Raw genomic sequence first — 25,277 nt, forward strand, 5'->3', positions numbered from 1 at the left:
TTGGTCTACGAATGTTTTGCAAGATGAGCAAACATTTTAAATAAATTGTAACTTGATAAGCGAGTGAGGTTCCGCAATACGAGCATCACGTGCCTACGGTTTCTCCTTCCCTGTTCGTTTGTTGAATGGATGAACAAGATCTTTGGTCCTGTAGTGAAGAAATAATTTTCAGAAAATAATCTGCCGCTCAAAAATCTTGCTGGTTATGGACAATGCTCCTGCTCATCCTCCAGGCCTTGAGGACGTCTTACGTGAGGAAATCAAGTTCGTTAAGGTTAAGTTGCTTCCTCCCAACACTAGTCCACTTCTCCAGCCTATGGATCAGCAAGTCATTTCAAACTTCAAGAAGCTATACACCAAAGCACTATTTCAGCGATGCTTCGAAGTGACCAAAGGGACAAACCTTACCCTCCGAGAGTTTGAGAGAAATAATTTCCCCATCGTGAACTGCCTGAAGATCATTGATAAAACCTGAAATGGAGTCGCCAAGAGAACTCTCACTTCCGCTTGGGGAAAGCTGTGGCCTGACTGTGGTCTTGGACTTGGCTTTGAGGGGATTGTTGTTGACAATGAGCCGCCGATTGTCGATAAATTTGTGTCCTTAGGGACGACTCTGGGGCTGGAGGTGAATGACGTGAAAGAACATAGCCATGAACTGACTGCCAACGAACTGATGGACCTGTATCGCGAACAACAGGAGGACGTTATGGAGGAGGTCTCGTGCGGGGAAGAGGAGGAAAAGTCAATGGAATCTCTCACTTTAACTAAGAATTGGGAGAAGTGAAAAATGTGAGAAACAGTGCAAAATTTTGTAGAAAATAACCACTTGAATAAGGCTGTAGCAGTGCGAGTGATGAATCAGTTTAATGACAATGCAATGTCACATCTTCGTGAAATCCTCAAAGAGAGGCAAAAGCAACAGTCATTGGGCAGGTTCCTCCTTAAAGTTGCACGAAAAGAAAACAATTCCAGTGAGCCAAAGGATAGCAGTGATTCCGTTAGTGAAATTTGTGCTACACTCTTTTCATGTCATCTCTTGCCTCCCTCACATCAACAATGATTCTATTAAAGGAAAAGTTCACATTAATTTCTTTTACGTTATATTCTGTTTCAGAAATGGTATGCGAATAAATTTTTCTTGTGTTGTGGACAAACCATCCGTGTTTCTATTGTTTATGGGAAAACTTGCTTTGATATACGAGCACTTTGGTTTACAAGCATGTTGCCGGAACAAATTATGCTCGCAATCCAAGGTTCCACTGTATTGAGAGATTTGGGCGGGGAGAAATACCGTGCTCAATGGAAGCATTTAATTTTCAAAATAGTCATAGTGATATTTAAAATCAGTTGGACTGCAGTATATGCAAGGAAACTAGTAAAATTACACTAATGGCTGCAGACTCAGTAAATTACACAAAATACCGGTACATCTTTCAGAAAGAATTGCAATTATATCCATAGCATGGTGGACTATGTAAACGGGTTGACAGTGTGTCGTATTTTTAGTGTGTGCAGAATTTATTGGCAATCATGAGAAATGAAGGACAGAGTGGTAATACAAGTTATAAATTAACAATATGTGAAAATTCTGATCATGATAGGTCCTTATCAATGCGTACGATGTGCAATCTGAATGGCTAATAACACCCTGTTGTTGGAACACTTGCAGTAATTGGTTGTGTTGATGAACTGTGTTTTTGTACTGGATAGAAATAAGTCAAAATATTGCAGTTTCACAGTTTTCCTGTAACAGCAGCGATACAAATATCTGTAATCAGTATTCTCCCCAGAAATTTTCGTCAGCCAGGCAGCAGGAATGAATAGTCAGGCGGAGAACACTACATAAAATATGATTATGATAAAATTTCAATTTATTCCCCTCAGGGCATTAACAATATCAGACAGGTAAACATTACCTGCAAAACTGAACTATTTCAGTGTTCTACTGCTCGTTCCATAATCGTGAAACACCGGGGCTTACCACTTGGTTGCTGTAGAGTGCCATTCTAGTCAGTGACATTGTGCGGAATAGAGTGCTTGCATGAGATTCCATGCTAATCCAGACACCGCTTGTGCATGACACTATGCGACAATCAAGCTTATAGATGATTATTCCCATAGGGAACCTGAAATATTTCTCCCGAATGAGTAAATTTATATCATCGGATGGCAAAGCAGGCATCAATTTTTGGTGAGGAGACAAAGTCTCTCACGGTGCATTGGCACTGCCGGTGGCTCCAAGTAGCCTACGCAGTGGCCTCCACGGTATGCACTAGCTATGCGTCTTGGTGGGTGTGCTAAGTACCAACTGATGAGCCCAACTTAGCACACGGGGGAGAAACACTGGCAACCAGGAATGAGCTGGAAAATTTATAATGTCCAAAAATGGACCATTTATATTGGTGTTAGTCAATCTTGTGGCGAAAACAAGTCATCCCACCGCCACAGGAACCTAGAGGGCAGAAGTTGGACCTCGTCACACTAGGCAACGAGGGTGAAAACATGTAGACTGCCCGTCTTCTTTATGATATCCATGGCAGCATAATTATAACAACATGGCTAACACTTAGGACAAAGATAGTAAACAAACACATCAAGTGCCTTACTACGTAATGTTATCTATGGCCGGTATTGCAGAAAAAACAGTGTAAAGTTCCGTGCAGAATAAAAATGCAGTTTATTTAATGTTGTGTTTACTGTAGCTGGCAAGTCAATAAGTGCAGTGATCCCCACATTTGGTGACCCGGACGTGACTGATATCGTGTGACACAGTTTTCTAAAGTCAGTGCTTTTCACAAGCTAGTGACCGCCTTCGCTATGGAGCAATTACAACAACAATTATAGCAGTTACACGAGCAAAATCGCCTGCTACAAATGCAACTTCAACAGCAAATCCCACAATCACCACCCTCACAGGTTAGTACTGTACTGAATCGTGTTTGAGTTAAATTACCTGTTTTTTGGCCAGACAAGTTGAAGATATTATCAGCCCTCCGTGCAAAGTGCATATGTGTATTTGTGTACCGAACTCATTCAGTGTCATTCCCTACTGGAAGAGCAACGTGTTCGTCAACTGCTCATGGAGGAGGAGCAGCTCGGTGACCTGAAAGCCATCCCAATTCTTATGACACCTTAGGTCTCTCGCAGGCAGCACACAAGTATAAGACAACCTCCTAAGACAGTTATGGATACAGCGCCTGCTGTCACAAGTACAGGCCATTTTACAAACAAAGAGCGAGATGCCGCTAGATAAGGTTGCCGTCCTGGCCGACAAAATTCTTGAGGTTTCACCTGTTTTTCCCTTCCGGTCACTGTTCACACCGTAAGCACACCACCAGTTAGTGAGGAGAGCCAGCTCACGAAGAGGATAGATGAACTCTCACACCACATTGCAGCACTGCAAACTTCCTTCCGTGCATACAATGGTATAATGAGAGATACGGATATATGAATTAAACATGAGTGGAATTAAATGAAGTTAATAATGGTTAAAGAGCCTCCGTGGCTCAGATGGCAGCGTGTCGGCCTCTCACCACTGGATACCGTGGTTCAAATCCCGGTCACTCCATGTGAGATTTGTGCTGGACAAAGCGGAGGCGGGACAGGTTTTTCTCCGGGTACTCCGGTTTTCCCTGTCACCTTTCATTCCAGCAACACTCTCCATTCTCATTTCATTGCATCTATCAGTCATTAATAAATCACTTTGGGAGTGGCGACCCCATCGTACTAACAGCCTATATCTGTTTCATTCATTACATCCCTGACCCGGTCAATGACTGGAAAACAGGTTGTAGGTTTTCATTTTCAATAATGGTTGAAGATTCTTGGACTCAATTTTGATATTAAAGATTGAAGAAACATGTATATTTCATCAAGAATGTCCATTTATGCCAAATTAATGAAAAGAAATGTTATGTAACAAAATGATAATTTAACTAACCATTATATTTTCACTTTCTTCCTATTTTATTTATGATAAAATAATGAAGCCCTTCCCAGCAAGCCAACAGATATTTTATTTCATTAGGAAATCAGGTTTTAACCCTTGTCATATGAACAACATTCTACACATAATCTAGCTCTTGTAAAATATACAATTATTATATTTAATATAATTTATTTATCTTTTATTAAGTGCTAAGTACGACTATACCCTGTAAATACCGTATTTACTCGCGTATTAGACCGCCTTTTACTCCCACTTTTACAGCCAAAAATAATAAAGGGGGGTGCAATATGCGATAACCTCAAAATTTTGTGCAGCGAACACATGACTTCTAGGTTATAAAGAGCTATAAATTGTACGTGTAAACATTCTATACTATTATTTAACAAACTTAGAATGTATTTAAGTTATACTGGCTATTTTCGTCGGAATGCATTGTTTCTAAACGTAAAAAGACAAAAAATCTGTGAACACGAATTTTAGGCCTACGGTACGTATAAAAGTCTGTTTTAGTTACTCATATCACGTCATTCGATACATCTCATTAATTCCTCTGGTGAGGTTGATGTCAGGAAGGGCATACGGCCGTAAAAACTCGCTATGAAGATTCGTCTCACTTCATACTCGATCCCGTAGAAGAAACGGATAAGGGTATCATGTTTTCATATAATTAAATATTGATACAAAAGGACTTAATAGCCAGTCATTTGTCTGTCACTTCAGCAGTATACCTACCACACAGTAACCCTGATCACTGCTTTCATTTGAATTATTGCTTTGCGCCACCAACTTCCCTGCCTTGCTTACCGGCGTGTCGCAATTCTAAGTGACATCTTCACCGCTATCTCTCATCAGTCGCGTCAGCCTTGCTTCATTGTTCATTCTCTTCGAGCCATGCACTGCAATCAAGAGCATGCGAGGTCCCTTCTTTTTGAACCTTTTAAAAATAATTTCGTTTCCGACTATAGAGTCTAAACAGTGTTCCCAGATGGTCTCTGATATTCCCAATTGGTGTATATGTAGCAGAAGCCACTCCTTCCAAATAAAGCCGTACTGTAGAAGGCATACCAAACCATCAGCTGATAACTAACTAGCGTATGTTACAAGTTGTACTTCCGAATGTAATACATAGTAACTGGAAACATTATTTTGATAACTGCGGCTGTTGAAACACAGAGCCTTATTTTTGAGTATATTTCATGCTTGTTCTCTACATTTATCACATCAGGATTTGCGTAAACAGCTGTCCATGAGATAAGACAGACCACGTTGTTCAGGTTAAGTATATTATCGCCCTGATAGCGCCAAAAGTTTGAAGGGGAAAAGAAAAAAAATAACAGGAAAAAATACCACATTTATGGATATCTACAGGTGTGGCGGTAATGAGTTTTATTATAATAATGTTTAATTTTGTACTTCGTTGTCTCTTTTTTTATTAACGCATACCCCAGCAGAGCGTATGTTTTGTTTGGCGTCTCCGAAAATCGTTTAAAGTACGTCAGAACATAAAATTATTATTATTTAGTACGTTGGCGAGTAAAACGATCGTTTGAATTGGACAGCTTTTATCACGTTTTAAACTTACTTCTCTCCAAATATATACCTATAATGGCCCGAGTTACGGCTTTCTACTACAAATCTATTCGTCTGAGACTTCAAGTTATTTTAGATCTTCGTATATTAGTTGATAGTGTTGTGACTTTGTGCATGACAGAATGTGGTGTCGTGTCTTTGTGCCTATTAGAGTGTGAAACTGACCTCCAATATTCATAAACATTGTACATGTTTTTACGGCTGATGATGACCTGGACTAAGGTCCAAACCGGTCCCATTTAAATAGGAATGTGATTACTGCATTTCTTTCTTCCAAGTATTGAATAGGTTGAACCTCCTTTTCAATTATTTAATTTTTTATATCAGCCTTCCTGCCATTCGTAAATCTCAGGCAGCACGGTACCGGGAATCGAAGTCAGACCCCCGAAAACAGCAACTAATTGTGCTAGCCATTACACTGGCGGACATTATTAACTACAAAACAAGGACATATAGCATGACTGATGCATGCTTGCAATGTGCGGGTTGGACACAAAGCTAGGCCTATTCGTCTATTTGTGCAACGTCATCAGAGCTGCAGTAGACGTACGCTACAGAGGCGGACATTTCTTAACTACGAAACACAGATGTAGCGCATGGATTTGACACGTTTTTCATTGCGTAGGTCGTACGGACGAAACTATTCACAAATTTGTGCGATGTAATCAGAGCTGCAATAAGACTTGTACCCGCTTTGAAGCGGAATCGTCATCGTTCTCTGACAAATTACGTTGGGGGGCCTTATAGGCGAGATTTATTTTTTACATTTTCTTCGTCTCGAAAAGCCAGGTGGGGTCTAATACGCGAGGGGGTCTAATACACGAGTAAATACGGTAATGTGTTGTACATTTGTATAACCTCAAATATGTATTGTGAATCCATTTAACCTCCAAATCTGCGTAATCGAACTGTAGAAAACTCTGTCATATTCGTATACTGGGTGTGACGTGAAAATGGGAACTAATATTTATTTGGCATAATGGAATTACAACTTTAAAGCATCTAAGAGTAATTATTTATCTGGCATGTCTACTTGTGAAACGAGACGTTATCTATCGTTCATTGTTTGAAACTGTCATCTAGTTGTGGAATTTTCCATGCACACTTAATTCAAACTGTATTTCCTATTGTTACGTATTTGCTGAATTAATCTGATTCGCTTGAGTTTGATCGATGGCCGTGCGGCCAGGCGCAGTGTGCAACTTTGCATGCTGGGAGCTGTGAACTTCCGGCTTGTCTGTGGGAGAGCCGGGCAGTCTGCCTGTTGCGTTGAAGCTTTCAACATGGCTACATTACGGAAAACTCTGAAAGAGACATCTTTGCGTAATGACAAGAGACTTAGTAATGGAGCCTGACTCTGGTGGATAATTCGGTGCACTTTAGGGCTATGCCCATCACCTTTCAAATGTTTCTCAGTGTGCTCCAACCTTAAACTTTCATTGGTGTAAGAAGAAAACCTTGTGTGTATATTAACGGTTAAGCAACATGGCAAGTATTGGTATTGGATAACTCGACTCAAGTAAGTACTGGAAAGTCTATATTATGCAAATGATCTCTTACTGCCAAGGACCACATTCTTCGAAACTGTCAATGTCCGCAAGAAAAATTCATTGTATCGTAATGCACTAAAGTGATATAAGTATGTAACTAAATTGTTATGTGGGAATTTGGAATCGCTAGTTATGCGTCTATGAGGTTGTATTTTGTGCGAGTTGTTTAACCTTACTGTGTTGTGGTTCGTACCTTTGTTTACCTACCCATTCTTGGTGATGTTTTTATTATTATTATTATTATTATTATTATTATTATTATTATTATTATTACTTTTCTGTTATTTAATTTCGGTGTTGACTTTCCTCCCTAAAATTTTTCTCCGTCGTTTGTATTTAACTTCTACCTGTTGCTATTGCCTTCGCTGGCTAATTATTGAACGTGATCGTTATTGCATTGTTCGGTATTTAATTAATGACACCTCATGTACGTATCCTAGCGTAATCCAAAGCCCCCTTCTTTCTGGATTATCTAAGCCGTAGGCTTACTGCTTAAAAAAGAATATGTAATTTCTATCCTCTTGCATAAATTATTATTATTAATTTAAACAATGTCAAATCTGGGAAAAATTGAAATTTGCTCATCGATATTGAACTTAAATGATGCCATTCTCTTTCGTTTTCTTGTCACATTCTACTCATTGTTTGAGTTCCTTGCCTTTGTTATAATTACGTAATGGTCATCCCTTTCTTATCTTATCTAGTGGACACGTTATTAATTTTGGTGGCTTTGATGATATAATGGGATGATTGCTTGGCGTCGGTAAATGTCACTCCTGTTGTGTGCTTCCGTGTTCTGTTATTATGTGGGAATGTATATTGTATTTTTCCATTGATACTTTTATTTAGTTGGGATAGTTATCCACCTTTGTTTTATTATAATTTAATCTGGTTTGGTTTATTTATGTAGATTTATTCGCGGTTGGAGCCACTGAGTTATTCTTCTTCTTTCTTCGTTATGCCCGTTTACAGAGCGCGTTGGAACTTGTTAGCTTGATGATGGTTTTCCTTTCTTCTCCTCCCAAAATCTCTTCATGAACTCGCTATTATTATTATTATTATTATTATTATTACTATTATTATCATATGTGTGTGATTGTGTGTGCTTTTGCGTGTGTCCTTTTATTCGTTAGTGGTGTAGCAAATTTCAAATTTATAGTCGGGGGCCCACATACTGATTATACTCTGACTATTTTATATTTTAAATGAATATCCATGAAATAATTTCCTAGAGTTGTCGTTCCAAAGTTTCTGGTTGCAACCAATTTTTAAAACAAATATTTCAATCTTTCTGTACATTAAGATAATGTTATTAGTTTTCCAACTTTAATTTTTGGTGGAAGCCTATGTTAATGTCACCTTCATTTCATCTTAATTTAAATTTCATTTTAGAATACTGTTTCTTCCTTTTATTTTTATTGTGTTTTAATTTTTTTTAAGAAAATGGAATATATATATTTAGCTGTTCTTACATCATACTGATTTTCAAATTTTATTTACTAAGTAAATATTCCTTATTTTAAATTTAATCTCGTGTTATTTAGTAGTTAGTAATATTGACCTGGCAACCTGTCAACGTTTATGTAAGACCCTGGCCTTTTCATTAATGTTTTTGCCCTTCACGCTTCATATTTTGTGCTACTGCCCTTACGGTAAGTATTGTGTTTGTTTTCATTTTGATGTTTTGTGCTCTTCTTGGTAAGGTTGCACTGGGTATAATCCACTATCGTTCTGATACATATGGAGGTTTCTGGAAACTTATAGTAATGATTTATTATCCAGATACATATATCCATATCTCTCATTATGCCATTGTATGTTATAGACTTGTCCATATGTGTTTATAAACCGTAATCAAATATCAAGTTTGATCTACTCCAATCAAGAGACCAGTCGATCGATTGTTCCTTGTATGACACACATATATATCAAACGAAACGCAATTTCCACACAGGATACAAAAACACTACCAGATATAATCGGCATTCAGCCTTTGGGGAGCACATATACAACTGTTCACAACACTTCACAGATATCAACACCGATCTAAAAATTTTACACATCGAAAATAAAAGTAAATCTTTGAATATAAAGGAGGCAATAGAAATTTACATCTCAAAAAATGCTAATGTAACTAACCTAAATGACCATACACACTTAAAAAATTCCCCCCCCTCTTCGCTCTACTCACATCTGGACAACACTTACTCATTAAATTAGCTTTTATCATAATAATAACATTTAATAGTCTATTTCCATTCCTTACTTTATTCACCTGAAATCATTAATTTGCATTCATCCATATTACATAAAAGAATATTTTATCATTAAGTAGGTCAATAATCTTCTCTCCCCTGTCCAGTGTTGATAGCAAGTTCCACAGCGCTCTGCCCTACTCCCCCCTCTCCTCTCCACGATACAGTATACTCGATTTTGGCAAAAATTCAGAACAACTACATTTTCCAGCGCACGCATCTAGGCGCGATTGCACTGTTATTTGTTTCTCTCTCGCTCGCGTCTCGCGAAGGGTTTGATCGTGCGGTGGACAGTGCTGCCAACTGTTCATATAAAGAACTAGTCCTACTGCAGCAGCGCTACTTTTGAATTTACGAATCTCGTGACAAAACCATTGGTCTGGATAGGTTAGGCCATTGGTCTGGAAGAAGCAAAGGATGTCTAGGCGCGTAAGACCCCAGGTTAGAAGCTGTGATGCGGCCCTAGGCCTCTAGTATCCCGCGTGTCACCTCCATTGGTCTGAATTGGTTAGGGTAGGTAAGTGACAAAGCCACTGGTCCGGATTGGTTAGGCCATTGGTCTATGATCAAGCATAGGGGGAAGCAAGAGGTTTTTATGTACCCTCCCCTACATTAAGGTGAGTTGAATAGAGTTCTTTCTTTACAGATTGCATTTTCTTCTGTATTTCCTGTGCATTTGTGTATTTCCTGTGCATGGGTTGGTAACGGATTTCATTTATTTAATTGCTAGGAGTGATGTCAAATCCAATTGTGTCTCACCCAATGGAAATGCTGGTACGTAGTAATGCGATGGACTATAGCATGTGATAAATTGTATTAAGTTATAAAAGCAAAATTACTTCAGGGAGACGGCGGGTGGCTTCTTAACTGCCGCAGTGAACACATCTCTCCTCCATTTAAGATTTCCAACATATTTCATCATTATCATGCTATAAAAGTAATGTAATCCTTCCTGAATTTCTACTTCAATTTTATCAACCAATAATGCTCAACAATGCCCCTGTCATGCTTCTCCTCCCCTCTCCGCAAGCAGTGTGCTTTAGCCAAAACTTTCCATGACTACAGTCCTGAAATAATGTTTGGTGACAACGGACTTAGCATCGGCAGTCTAAGTTTTTCATGATATTAATATTTGTAAATTTATTTCTTATTACAGTGGAACCTCGAATGTCCGTTTTTGGAGGGGCCACAATAAAAAAAATAAAAAAAGAGCACGGGAAAACGGAACATCCGGGAACGAATGAACCATCAACAATTTGGCTAAACATCACAAAAATGAAATGTGTATTCTTATAATATTACAAAGGCCCCTAAACCAAGCCAAACTACTGTCCCAATGGGCCTCCAGCCTTCGATCCGAAGGCCTGCAGATTACGAGGTGACGCATGGTCAGTGTGACGAATCCTCTCGGCCGTTATTCCTGGCTCTCTAGATCGGGGTCGCTATATCACCATTAAATAGCTCCTCAATTAAAGGTAATCGTAGAATGACTGAACCTGGAACCACTCTCATATCCAGGTAAAAATGCCTGACCTGGCCAGTAATTGAACCCGAACCCTCCGGGTTAGAGGCAGGCAAGTTACACCGCGGGGCTGGTTTCAAACGTTAATTACTGGTACCCTACGCGACTTAAAAATCTCGTAACTTTACATTCAGTTTTACGGGGGAAACTTCGTCAGTTTCCTCTGAAAACTTCATCGTATTCCTTTGAAAACTTCTTTCAGTTCAGCAACTTTGATCAGCCGAACTCTTCGAAAAATCTAATACCCGTAACGCCAAGCCAAACAAAATAGTCTATTAGCTTCATCTCCGTATTGATTGCTACTACAACATAAAGATAATTGAGAAGTCTCCACCTTATCAATACATTCATTTATTTTACTTTAAAGTAGTAAATTCAGTCCGTACCGGTTTCGATCCCTATGGGATCATCCTCAGCTGACACACAAAGAAATAGTTACAAAAACATCACATATGAAAAATTACACCTTGTAAAACTAGTCCAATTAGATCAGACGTTAAAAGTTGTTTGTTAAAATATTAGTGAGTATATCTGTGGTTAAAAGCACCTGCTGTGTGAGGCATGTGACCCCACTATGTCTAGACTATTATACATTAAATGGATTTTACATTTGTTTACATTAGTGTTTAGGATATTACACTTAATATAATTGATCCATTTGGTTCAAACATTCAGAATTGCTTATTAAAATGATAAATATGTTTATCTTTGGCTTAAAAAGTACTTGTTGTTAAGGCATATCGTCACACTGTGCCTATAGTATTGAATATGGAATGAAGTTTGCACTTATACACACTAGTAGTTGTAAATTTGTTGTAATGTCTTGAAAATATTTGTTGTTTGAGGCTTATCACTTCATTGTATCTGATCTATGAAATGTCAATGGGATTATTTACACTTTTTGTATTGAAATTTAGGATATTTCACTTTTGTATAACCAGTCCGACTGGAACAAACATGAAATGCTTATTGAAATGGAACTTTCTTGGCTAAAAATTGCTTGTCTGTCGACAGGCAGCCGCGCAGAGCACACAACGTCAACACTCAACATACATATACCCTACAACATACAAGAAGCCTCCACGCTATCATCACAATAAACATGTATTGGCCAACAACCACATAATTTAAATTTCATCAAGATGCACGGCGCTTTTAACGAAATTCAACTCAAAATAGTCACCATTTAACTCAGCAACGACACACGTAACTTTTCTCAACGATATCTACAGACCAAGATAACTTTACAACTAGCAGCAATTTATGAAAATCATAATAAGTGGAAAAACAATATAAACTTTAATTTAGCATACATATGCCATACACTTACCAATTTACTAGTGCAAAGTGGTAAAAACAAACAGTATGAATAAGAAACTGGACCTATTCCATTAGTTCACCATTTTATCTACTTTTAACCGGCTTGCCATGTCAGATTAAAAAATTTTCATGTATATACTATAGACGATAACAATCTCATAGTACTAATGGTAACAGGTGTAAACCTCATTTTATGCACAATAAATAGGTGCACGAGGTAACACATATCATATAACAAGCAATTTTTAGCCAAGAAAGTTCCATTTCAATAAGCATTTCATGTTTGTTCCAGTCGGACTGGTTATACAAAAGTGAAATATCCTAAATTTCAATACAAAAAGTGTAAATAATCCCATTGACATTTCATAGATCAGATACAATGAAGTGATAAGCCTCAAACAACAAATATTTTCAAGACATTACAACAAATTTACAACTACTAGTGTGTATAAGTGCAAACTTCATTCCATATTCAATAATATAGGTACAGTGTGACGATATGCCTTAACAACAAGTACTTTTTAAGCCAAAGATAAACATATTTATCATTTTAATAAGCAATTCTGAATGTTTGAACCAAATGGATCAATTATATTAAGTGTAATATCCTAAACACTAATGTAAACAAATGTAAAATCCATTTAATGTATAATAGTCTAGACATAGTGGGGTCACATGCCTCACACAGCAGGTGCTTTTAACCACAGATATACTCACTAATATTTTAACAAACAACTTTTAACGTCTGATCTAATTAGACTTGTTTTACAAGGTGTAATTTTTCATATGTGATGTTTTTGTAACTATTTCTTTGTGTGTCAGCTGAGGATGATGCCATAGGGATCGAAACCGGTACGGACTGAATTTACTACTTTAAAGTAAATAAATTAATGTATTGATAAGGTGGAGACTTCTCAATTATCTTTATGAAGCCAAACAACAATCGACCGCAAGTAGTTTATCATTCTCTAATCTAATAAAATAAAGCGCAATAGATAAAAAAGCACCCAACATGATGAATATGATGGCAAAATTTTTTTTTTTTTTAACTTCCATTCTAATTTGGTCATTGGTATATTGTTCATAGACAGTTTATGGAAATCTTGTACCGCGTAAATTAGGCCTACATCGAAATTTAAAGGTTATGTTGAACTCAAGAATGCGGTTTCGAAAGTATCAATCCTCAAGTTCTCGAATGCATTATATTTAGTTCTGCCCGTCACTAATCAAAATCAAATTGGAAAGAGAAAAAATATCATTAATACTTCCGAAATTATGATTATTCGCGACCTTGAGCTCAGCTGGAAAGTGCGCTCACTGTACAAGTCTGTACGAGTGCGAAATGATAAAACGTCTTTAAATGTAATATGCGCAAATAAAACGACTCCGGCTTTTATATCATTTTAACACAAAAAAAGTGAAATTCCCAGTATTATATCAGGACGAAAACAGTAATAGGCAATTCCAAAACCTCCCATAGCTTTATGTATGTAACAATCGTATAGGATAATATTGAAATACTAAATCTGTGTTACAGTAAGAAGCAGTTTCGATTCCTGCCTGAAAGCCCAGTGACTATACAGTGCCCTGAGGGAAATGCCAAAAACCTATTCGGCGATAAACATCTAACCCTGGACAGAATGTAGACGTTTTGCAAGTAAGAACATTTGACGAAACTCATTCCGTCTTCAAACAGAGGTGTCAAAATGCGCTCTGTCTCCTTCCAGTTGTCGTGGGCACTCTCTGCTTTATGATTTCCAAGGATTCTCTAAACAATACTACCCGAATGCGATGGTAAGGTGATCCCTTACGTAAGTTCACCGCCAATCGCTTTTCCAGTACAGTACCTCTTCAAATTACCGCAATGACGGGACGTCAACATCAAAATCTGTAAGTATGCCGTAGCCGTCCTTTCGTAAGATGCAGTTTCTTGAAAAACGCGTGATCGAGGATTTAGCGTTGATGGGACTGAAATTTCTGGACGGTTGATCCGGGAAATCATTTCTTCGAGGAACGGATAATGCGGGATTTTTACAACGTGATTTAATTAGGATGCTCGCGGGACCACGTAATTTGAACGAATAATACGGGAAAACGGAGTTTCCGGGAACGTATAATCAAGGTTCTACTGTACTAGTTCATGTTATCTATAAACTATCGTTGACAAGTTTACACAACGTAAACAATACTGTACATATATAAGCATGTTTTAAGTGATTTGATAGAAACTGAGGATGTTCTTTTAGAACAAAACATGTCATTCTTTGTATTATAGTGTATATTTTTACAGGTATGTTTATAGTGTTATAATTTATATTGTAATTGCTGTGTGTTTGACAGACTGAAAAGTTATTGTTACATTTAACTAAGTCGGCACTGAAAAATATGGCTTCATTCTTAACCATTATTATAGAATTATTCAGCTTCCAGTCCCTGAGGTGTAGTCAAACAGAAAATACAGGATTTCAGGAGGACTGGCGAAGTAATATTTCTAATAAACAAGAACAAGGAACAAAGATTTACAGCACAAGCACATGGGCACTTGAAATTCGGACAAGACTTTCTTAAAATTGATATTAGTTCAGTCTGATTCAATGCAATCCAGCAATATTATCTCCATAATACTTGATGTTATACGACTAATTCTTTGTCAGAAGGCCCCACTGATTCAGGTTAGACTTGAAATACTTCACACTGAGACAAACAGCATTTAATTATTAAAATCGCTCTTTTCATGCCTACTTGCCTGCTATCTACAGAACCTTCCTACAACTATCTACTCGTTGTGAATGACCTCCAGCGCCATCTAATCGGAAGGGAACCATAAGCCCCATTAAACTTTAACCGGGGTGGTCTATACGACGTATGTGAGGTTGGCACCAGCCTCCAAATACACATGTACAAAACAGAGTGTCTCAATCAGACTTCACTTCTACTTACCGGAGACGTAGTTGGTTTCGCTGGCGTGTTAGGACTTGTTGACATACTAGAAGAAAATGATCCCGTTCCAACCCCACCAATCCCACCAGTTTTCACCAGAGTAGCGTAGGTCTTTGGTTCACTCGATGCTGCAAGACAAAATAGATCGACAGATGATTTAACTACTCTTCAGTTAGACTTTATTTAAAACCATCATACAACAACTAAATTTACTTCAGACATGCAAAGAGACACAGTATGCTGGAGTACTGTACTCCTGTTTGGTTGAATAGCCCTCACACCAACCTCATAGATACGCAGCTCAACACCGGCATCAGATCTGTAACACATTGCTGCTGACGGATCTCGGAGAATCTACGGGCATGATTTCACTGTACCTAAAAAATTGCAGCTGCCGTTTCAGCGAGCTGTCACTTCACTAGGATACTACTGAATGCTTCTATAAGCATAAAATATACTAGTTATGACAATAAGTCCAGAGCTCTTCTTTCAAGGCATTGATAACAAAGCCACGTTTCTACATAACCTAAGGCTGCGTCATCGCTGACTCTCAGCTGTGAAATGGGCGGGAAAGTATGTACGATACATGCGGACAGGAAGAGTGTGTTCGAGAGGCAGGCTTTTAAAAATTAGTAGTGTTGTGACTTTGTGCAGGACAGAATGTGATGTCGTGTCTTTGTGCCTAACAGTGTGTGGAACTGACCTCCAACATTCATAAACATTTTATATGTTTTTATGGCTGATGATGACCTAGACTAAGGTCGAAACCGGTCCCATTTAAATAGAAATGTGATTGCTACGTTTCTTTCTTTTGAGTATTGAATAGGTTGAACCTCCTTTCCAGTTATTTAATTTTTAACATCAATAATTTCAATACGGAACAATGAAATTTTTATCTTTAAAGGCAGGCTTTTTTTGTGTAATTCTTGTGAATATTTAACATGTCTAATTAAAGTGTACAAAATTTCAACAACGAATCCATAATGGATGTCCTTATGGAAGACACGACTTCTGAACATGAGGATGAGGATAACAATTACACACTAAGTAAACATGATGAATCTGGCGCTTCAGGCTAGTAAATGCAGAAAATGAGCTAATTTCAAATTGGTGTGAAGTGTAATGTAGTTTTATATCGCTTCTTGAAGTGGGTTCTGTAATATTGTTTTATACCGCTTCCTAAAAATGTGGGTGTTCCGTGTACCTGCAGCAACTCGATGCAACCCCCACGTCAAACGAAGAACAGTGGGAATGCAAATTCCTGGTTGTAAACAAGGATACCTGTGCCAATTGACCAATTAAGTTAGAATCTGTATTAGTGTGTTTCTGTAGATGTGCCCACAAAGTCAGATTTTTTTAGTTTGTAAAACATATTATATTCATAAATTTATTTAAAAATTACTGCACTATTATGATAATTAAAACTCATTTTCGTGTAGAGGAAAGTGTGATCTTTCTATGCATTCCAGAAGTTGTTATAATCATGGCTTACCCTAGCATTGAAAAAATTTTCAAAACATTAAAAATCCTGCGATTTCTGGAGGGTAGCACGTTTAAATATGGCCGTCTCCAACGCGCTAATGGAAAAACGCTCTCCTCAGGGAGTTCAAGAAAATAACGAATAATCCCCAATTACCAATGCACGGCGACACCACTGACGTTCACCTAAATCATCTACGGTCTCGAAATCCACCAATAAGAACTGCAATAGAATTGAGGAATACAAATTTCAATATACCGTATTTGCTCACATGTAACTCACCACCGCGTATTTCTCGCACCCCATTTTTAACATTTGAAATTGCAGGAAAAACTCCCCATACGTAATTCGCATTAATTTCTGATGTCATAAAGACATAGGGTACCTACACAAAATAAAGTTTGGGCATTCCGTATCAGAACTGCACCAATTGCTGTTACGTTACTTTGTACGTGATAGTACACCAAGAACCTGCATTGTTTTCTACCTGCAGAACAGTTAAGGCTAGCTGTTGTAACAAAAATACCTAACTCGCAAACCCTGGCCCTAAGGCCACATTCCTAGCCAGCCAGTCACACTCAGCCATCCCTCTCACTCTTCCATCATTGTCAATATGCTTATCGCTACCCATCTGGCAGAGCTGATCACGTGAACTGGGAGCATTTCCCTGTCCACACAGTCATATGATCACGGTATTAGGTATCGTCCATCTGTTGTATTGTCGATATGTACCAGTATTCTGTCTTTACGTTTCATTGTTGTTTCTCAGTTAAATTTTCTTGTGTAGGTCAATCTTTAACACGTTGGGTGCCACGTGCCGCCATATGGCATCACAGTGGTCTTCAAATTTGAGATGGCGTGACGCCATATGGCGGCACAGTTGAGTTTCAGGCGATGCACCATAGATAATCAGCTGTGACATCTATGCGCGTAAAATTGGTACTACGTGAAGGGCGAACTTCAGGGTCTATTCCAGCTATGTACTTTTACTCTATGCCACCATGTGGCGCCACAGTATTCTTCCGAAGCCACTGACTGGCCAGTGGTCATTGTCACAGGTGAAAGCACGCCAGGCACTGTTTATTCCTCGTTTACGTACGTATCATCACTCAGTTTATATAGTTGTGCAAAAATATAAAAAAATGGAAGATATTGGCAATAATCTTATGAGGGAACACATACATGTGTTACACTCGGATTCGGTTGAAATTTGGTAGGAATATTCGTGGGAGGCAGTAGAATGCTAAGGTGAAAACTGCATGTACCCAACGTATGTTTAAACGCCAAAATTGAACAAATAAATAGTCATAAAATTAGAAGTGCCGCGGGAGTATCGGGGTGTGGCGGAGAGGTAGGGAGGAGCGAAACAGCGGACGTGAACCAACCGGGCTGCGTTGAGCTGCGCTAGCAACCAGGTAGCGTATCGTTAGCGCGTTCCCCTTAACTTCCCGATCAGATGTGCAAAACGTAAATATGAAAATAGCACATGAAACAAGTGTACAAAGGACGATGTTAACAACGATGCCAATAAGGTTTGAAAAATTACAACGAATAACAAGAACTTGGGCGTGCCGAGACAAATATTTTCATTGTTTAGAGTTATCAGAAAACTGTTCACAACAATATGTATTGTAATATAAGTTTTTTTTTTTGCATTTTACTAGGTTTTCATAAATATTGCGTTAATTTGAATTAGCAAATAAATATCCCGTATTCGAAATTCGTATTGCACATTCCATGACAAAAAATTCTGTGACACCATATGGCGTCACGCTATATTTTACCTTTCCTAAAAATTGATGCGACACCATATGGCGTCACACATGACCATGGTATGGTGAGATAAAATTTACTTAGTACATCATATAAATACATCCCAAGATTATATAAACAGACTACAACGTGTACAATTGCTTTGGCACCAGCGGAATGCAATTCAAAAACATGCCTGGCACCAGTGGAATAGTGTGCTACAATCGGCTCGGCACCCAACGTGTTAAGTTATGGAGAAACTGAGTTATATGGCTGGGTTCCCAAAGTGATAAAATATGCTGAAGAAAATAGTAACAGAGTTACCGGTCAGGAATTCAGTGTGACTGATTTTAATGTTCGCTACTGACACAAACAGGAACGCTACGCTAGAAACCACCAACCGAACATGTAAGGCATTCAAAGGGCCGAAAACTGGTGAAGTTTCCTGAGGTGGAAGACGAGTTGCTTCATTATGTTACCGAGTTGCAAAAGGATGGCTTTAGTATCTCTTCTTCTTCTTCTTCTTGCGTTACGGCCTCTGTAGGACCACGGACAGCTCCTTCATGGATTGCATTTTCTTCTTGTCCTCCCAAAACCTCTTCATCCTTTCTCTTCTTCTCTCCCGCTCTTCTTCCGAGATATTCAGTATCCTCTTCTCTTGTCTACTCCACTGGTGACTCTCAATCCTTTTCCTGTACCCATCCCTATCATTGATCTCTGGCATATTAGTCGGTATGTACTTGCTTCTCCAATATTCCTTTTCTTCCACCTTGATCCCCAATTCTGACCAATCTTTCCGGAGTTCAACTACCCACTTGGTTCCTGTCTTTCCTCGTGTCCTCGCTGTTGTTTCCCATACTCTTTTCGTCATTCTATCCATATTCATCCTGATTACATGTCCCCCAAACCTTGCTCTTTTCAGTCTGATTTCTTCTGAGATTGTCCTCATGTTCCGATATAGTTCTTCCCTGGGTCTCCTCATCCATCTCTCACCTCCTCTCTTAGGGCCTAGTATTTTCCTCAATATTTTTCTCTCCTCTTTCTCTAGTTGTTCCGCACCATTTCTTCCTAGTGCTATTGTCTCAGCAGCATATAATACAGCATTTCTCACCGTTGCCTTGTAATGTCTAATCTTTGCGTCTGTAGATATATTCTTTTTATTGTATATATCTCTGGTCATACAGAAGGCTGATCGCATCTTCTTTATCCTCTCTGTTATTCCCTCATTGCTCCTATTCCTTCCTGTTATAAATTCTCCCAGGTACTTGAATTTGTCCACCTTTTGCACGGTGCCTTCCGGTGTTGTCCAATCCTCAGTGGTATTCAATGTCTTTGTCTTGTTGTAGGCGATCCTCAGTCCTACCCTTTCGGCTATATTGCTTAAGTTGTTGAGTTGTGTCTTTGCATCTTCTTCTGTCTCACTTACTATAGCTATGTCGTCCGCAAAGGCTAGACAATCTACTTGGGCCCTATTGTCCTTTTTGTCCCCAACATGCGTCTTTGGTATTCCCATTGTCTCATTCATCGTTCTCCACTGCCTGATGACTTCATCCAGAGCTATGTTGAACAACATTGGTGATAATCCATCTCCTTGTTTGACACCAGTGTTGATATCAAATTCTTCAGAGATTACTCCTCTGAATCTCACCCTTGCCTTTGTGTCTGATAGTATTTCCATTATGAGTTCATGTGTAGTGCCATCTAATCCTCTGTTCTTCAAGATTCTTCCAAGAGTTTGTCTGTCGATGGAGTCATATGCCTTAGTGAAATCTACAAAGGTTACCACTGTTTTTTTGTTCTTTAAGGCCCGATGTTCTATCAGTTGTTTCAGTATAAATATCTGTTCTATGCATCCTCTTCCCTTCCTAAATCCTGCTTGGTAGTCTCCAATTGTACTTTCTAACTGTTCTTCCAGTCTATTGAGCAGGACTTTCGACAACACCTTATAGCCAATCTCTAGTAGCGAAATTCCTCTATAGTTGTTTGCATCCCTCTTGTCTCCCTTCTTATGTATTGGTATTATGATTGCATTCTTCCATCCTTCTGGTAACTTCTTTGTTCTCCAAATCTGGCCGATGATGTTGGTCATGTTGTCTACTGCCTTGTCACCTCCCCACTTAATCATCTCAGCTGATATTCCATCTTCTCCGGTTGCTTTGTTATTCTTTAGATCTCTTATGGCCTGTGCGACCTCATCTCTAGTTGGAGGATATGACTCTCTCTCTTCTGTGTTTGTCCCCAGCTCCAGCTCTTCTTCAGGTGGTTCACAGTTTAACAGGTCATGAAAGTATTCTGCAAGTATCCTACAGTTCTCCTTCGCACTAACTGCCAGATCCCCATTCTTATCTCTTATAAAGAGTTCTCTGCCTTTATATCCACTCAGACTCTTTTTGAATTTCCCAAAAAAGTCTCTACTATTGTTTTTCCTGAAGTTGTTTTCAATTTCATCCAATTCCTGCTTCATCCTCTGTCTTTTGGTCCATCTTATGGTTCTGGCTGTTTCCTTCCTTACTTGTAGGAAAACTTCCCATTTTTCCAGGTTCTTCTTAATGCTCCAGTCTCTCCAGGCTTTCTTGCGATTCTCAACCGCTTTCTCACAGCCCGTATTCCACCACCAGTGTTTCTTTTTCTTTTCTTCCTTTCCCCATATTTCAGCCTGTTTCCTCATATTCAGCTTCATGTCATCCCATCCATTGCCAGTTTCTATTCCTTCCTCGTATTTGGATCGATTGTGCCGTAATTTGTCTCTGTCTATATTTATTTTTCCAGTTGGTCTACTTGTCTGTGTCAGTCTACCCCTGTGCGGAATCCAAAGGCACTTGATTTCTGTAAGATAGTGATCTGATTCTATTCTTGTGTTCTTTCTGACCTTTGTGTTCATAATCTCTTTAGTGTTTGTCAGATTGATTGCCACATGGTCAATCTGGAATTCCCCAATGTGGGTGCATGGGCTTGCCCATGTCTTTTTCTTATTCGGTTTGGCCCTGAAGTGAGTTGTCATAAGTCTCATTTTGTGTTCTCGACATAGTTCAATTAACCTTTCTCCGTTTTTGTTCGTCCTCTTGTGTGCTGGGTACTCGCCTACTATCCCCTTATGTTGCTTCTCCCTCCCTACCTGTGCATTATAATAACCTACAAGTATCTTTACTTGTCTGTGTGGTATGCTTTTCAGTGTATCATCTAGTTCTTCCCAGAAACTGTCAACAGTTTTCTTGTCTTTTCTGTTCTTGTCATTGGTAGGCGCATGTCCATTTACTATGGTATATTTTTTGTTCCCTGCTCGAATTGATGGCGTGGATATCCTTTCAGACCTACTCTTCATTTCAATTATGCCATCCTCATACCTCTTGTCTATTATGAATCCTGTACCAAAGCATGTAGGTGTGTGTCTTCCTTTTCCCACTCTGATTCCTGGTTTTCCTTTCAACACTATGAAGCCTTCTGACTCCACTGTGTCTTCATCACTATATCTTGTTTCTTGCATGGCTAGTATCCCAATGTTTCTTTCTCTCATCTCATCTATTACCTGTTTAAGTTTACCAGTCTTTGTCATTGTCTGTACATTTATGGTCCCCATCCTGAAAATCTTTTTCGTTTTGATCCTTTTCGAGGTTCTTGGGAGCTCCGACTCTTCCCATTCGCACATTCTGGCAGGTCCCCCAGAATCCGAATGCCTGCTTGCGTCAACTTTGTTTGACGGGGGATTGTCCCCCTGGGGTAATCTCAATTCTACAGTGCGATCCATTCCGTGAGCTAAAAGGAATGTTTGTTGGGACAGCTCGGGACTGTCCAGTTATACGACTGAGGTTGTTAGCCCCAGAAGATGAAATAAGAGCTTGATGTTCAGCTCAGGCTGGCATTTCCTCCAAACCTCACGCTTCGGTTTTCCCGCCGGTACTCGGGTGGCTGACTACAGTGGTTTCCCACTGGGCGATGGGTGCGCCACGTCCCTACGCCAGGCTTTAGTATCTCGCACAAGATGCTACATTTCAAAGCACAAGAACTAGCAATTAAAAGAGGAATCGGCTGTTTGGATCTGAAAGTGAGCCTGGGTTGGATTCGTAGATTCATGACACGAAAGGGATTGTGTCTGCGAAGGCGAACATCTCTTTGCCAGAGAATGCCAAGTGATTTCAGTGACAAAATCTTAGATTTTCATCGCCATGTGATAGCAATACGGAAGAAAAACAATTACCTCTCATCTCAAACTGGCAATACAGATCAAACTCCAATAAAATTAAGACATGCCATACAACACCACCATCAACAAGGGAGAATCTAGCATGCTTGTACGTACAACTGGGTGTGAAGAACAGTGTTGCATTGTCATGCTAGCAATAACCGCAGATGGAAGAAAATTGCCTCCGTATCTTATTTTCAAAAGAAAAACAGTGCTTAAAGCAAAGTTTCCCAAAGGCATTCATGTACGGGTTCAAGAGAAAGGATGGATGGATACAGCTCTTGCCCAGGACTGGGTCCATACAGTGTGGAGAGCACGGCCAGGATCACTGCTTCAACATCCAGCAATGCTAGTGTGGGACAGTTTCCATGGACACTTGGTGAAGGACATGAAACAGGAAATGAAAACTGCTCTCGTAATTCCTGGTGGACTCGCACATTATCTACAACCCTTAAAATGTTTCTGTCAACAAGCACTTCAAGGACATCGTAAATTGTATGCCAAATAGATGGCAGGAGAGGAGAATGAGTTGAAGCCAGCAGGTAAAATACAGAGGCCGTCAGGTGAATTTGTGTGTGATTAGGTTATGGGGGCATGGGTTATGGTGTCGACAGACGTTATTGTGAAGAGTTTCTTGAAGATGGGCATCGCAAATGCGTTGGACGGAAGTCAGGATGATGCAGTATGGGATGGTGACCAGAATGACGCACGGGAGAATAGCTCGGAGACTGAAGGCAGTGACAAAGAATAGGGTAAGTATGCCAGTTGTCTTGTTTCAATAGCCTAATGCAAATTTTCTTTTCTTTGGGAATATGATCTTTTGCACACAAATCCCCACATATATATCACGCACCGAAAATGTTCACACTTATTTTTGTCAAAAAATTATAAGTTATATACGAGCAAATACGGTAACTAAAGAATGGCAGGGAACGGCCTCAGTCAACTCTGCCACCCATTGGTTCATCGCTGCCACCAAGATTTGAGTTACCCCGGAAAACATGGTCTACTCCCAACAGGATATGATTGGGCCATGGTAACTGCGCAGATTTCCATGACAAATGGAAAAGAATTTCTACACCTAACTGCGATTACAGTGCCTCTAAGCAGACCATCTAGCATATTATCACCGAGTGTCCAAAAAGAAAGTACAGTGGCAATATGAGTGATTTTGCTCATGCGCTTCCAGACATAGTTAGTTATATAAACAACCTAGAAATAAAGATATATACAATGAAACCTTGTTAGGGCATTGCTCATTAATATGTTTTCCTGTTTAGCGTGTTGTAAATAGGGCCCAGCCCTCATACACAATTTACACATCAGTCTAAAAAAAGACAGAAATACCCATGAGTTCCACATTACTGGGAATGGCAATCATATCAATATCTTTACATGTTCTACATGAACTACAAACTAGATCCCTAAACACTGTGTATGGTGTTAAGAGTTTTCGTAGGATGGGAATTTGCTTTATTAGATGACAGATATCATTTTCTAAACCATATTTCATGATGTTCCTTGTATCCAAGAGCAATTTCACATAATTTCTTCATTATTTAGCGATTTTGCATTTTGAGCCAAATTTGTAAAATTTCAAGATCTTGTGCTTCGCGGGAAACACGCCCCTCTAATTGCCACATATTTAGAGAAGTTCAAATCTCTCGAGCACATGTGAAACAAGTTACTAAACACTCCCCAGACAACACTCTTCCCCTTCCTACGACACCACCCCACATTCACAACAGGACAGGACAACCTTCAAACTACATGCATTCAGATGACCACTGCACTTGTCATAGTAACAGGGGCTGGAAGACAGGAATGTTAAGTAGTAATTTCTTTACCCGGATTATTCAGCAACACATGCACCTCCATATTTTCATCTTCTGCTCACTCCTTTGCATCATAGGTTCAATATTACAGTATTCTTCAAGACAGTTCATAATATGAGGGCAGATCAAATATAAACAGGAATTATTTTTAAAATTTATTAATCAACCAAAAAGAAACACATATAGAGATCACTTTTCTACATAGTGTCCTGCCTAAGACACATATTTTCTCGATTGGATTGGTAAATTTTTTATGCCGTCCTGATAGAAAGAAGAGGGACGTGTACAGAGCCAGTTGCGCACAAAATCTATACTTTCATCATCATCGAACCACTGTTCTCCCTAGGTCTTGCTTGAGTGGTCCAAACAAGTGCTAGTCGCAGGGTGATAAATCTGGACTGTACAGAGGGTGTCCTAGAAGTGTCCAGTGAATGTCCTCCAGCTTTTCCCCTCGTTAAAACAGCAGTACGGGGCCTTGCAATGTCATGGAGAAGAATGACGTTTCAGATCGATTGCAGGCATTGCTTATGCAGCTTTTGCTTCATCCAAAAGATGACTAATAAGCTGCATTAATTTTCCTTGTTTGCGAAGAAAATCCACCAGCAAATGGACGTGTTTTGGCCTTGACAGGACCTGCTTCATCTCTTCGCCTCCATCCATGCTTGCTTGACTTTGGGGTGTAATGATGCACCCAAGTTTCATCACAAGTCAGAATACGATGCAAGACCTCTCCTTCCTCCTCATAGCGACGCAGGAGTCTCTGACAAACTTCCTGGCGTAAAGATTTTTGTTCCTAGTTGAGGAGACGAGGAGCCCACCTGGCAGACAATTTTCTGAAAAGGAGTTCATCTCAGATGATGGTTTGAACACTTCCGTAAATTACTCCTACAGCTAAAACAATTTG

At 39.2% G+C, this 25,277-nt stretch overlaps 1 protein-coding gene across 3 annotated transcripts in view; it reads right to left on the reverse strand.

Moving 5' to 3' along the window:
* rin (ras GTPase-activating protein-binding protein 2) overlaps window positions 1–25,277 on the reverse strand; it is a 145,901-nt gene that overhangs the window by 42,921 nt on the left and 77,703 nt on the right. For all 3 annotated transcript variants that reach the window (XM_067154732.2, XM_067154733.2, XM_067154734.2), the window contains exon 7: window positions 15,127–15,254. In XM_067154732.2, coding sequence (XP_067010833.1) covers window positions 15,127–15,254 — 128 coding nt within the window. The remainder of the gene's footprint in view (window positions 1–15,126; window positions 15,255–25,277) is intronic.

Source organism: Anabrus simplex, chromosome 10, assembly GCF_040414725.1.
Source record: "Anabrus simplex isolate iqAnaSimp1 chromosome 10, ASM4041472v1, whole genome shotgun sequence".
In the NCBI taxonomy this organism is placed as follows: domain Eukaryota; kingdom Metazoa; phylum Arthropoda; class Insecta; order Orthoptera; family Tettigoniidae; genus Anabrus; species Anabrus simplex.